Source organism: Alligator sinensis, unplaced genomic scaffold (assembly GCF_000455745.1).
Source record: "Alligator sinensis unplaced genomic scaffold, ASM45574v1 scaffold600_1, whole genome shotgun sequence".
NCBI lineage: Eukaryota > Metazoa > Chordata > Crocodylia > Alligatoridae > Alligator > Alligator sinensis.
In genome coordinates, this window is record NW_005841859.1 from 2,673,214 (window position 1) to 2,673,592 (window position 379).

The 379-nt window shown below is 70.4% G+C and overlaps 1 protein-coding gene across 1 annotated transcript in view; it reads right to left on the minus strand.

Moving 5' to 3' along the window:
- PIM3 (Pim-3 proto-oncogene, serine/threonine kinase) overlaps window positions 1-378 on the minus strand; it is a gene marked incomplete at its 5' end in the record, with an annotated part of 2,987 nt that extends 2,609 nt beyond the window's left edge. The window contains one exon of the mRNA XM_014524588.2: window positions 6-378. Coding sequence (XP_014380074.1) covers window positions 6-378 — 373 coding nt within the window. The remainder of the gene's footprint in view (window positions 1-5) is intronic.
- Between the last annotated feature and the right edge of the window lies 1 nt (window position 379).

A 379-nucleotide genomic window follows, 5' to 3' on the forward strand; every position in this document is an offset into this window, starting at 1 on the left:
GGGGCGGGGGCCGGAGCCGAAGTCGATGAGCTTGAGCTCGCCGCTGCGCAGGTCCACCAGCAGGTTCTCGTCCTTGATGTCGCGGTGCACCACGCCGCAGCCGTAGCAGTGCCGCACCGCCTCGAGCACCTGGCGGAAGAAGCCGCGCGCCGTGTCCTCGTCCAGGGCGCCCTTCTCCGTGATGAAGTCGAAGAGGTCCTTGACGGGCTCGGGCCGCTCCATGACGAGCAGGAACCCGTCGGGCCGCTCGTACCAGTCCAGCAGCTTGATGACGCCGCGGAAGCCGGAGCCCACCTTCTTGAGCAGCACAATCTCCAGGGGCACCATCACGCCGCCCTGCGGGCACGGGCCGCCGTCAGTGCCGGCCGTCGGCGGCCCC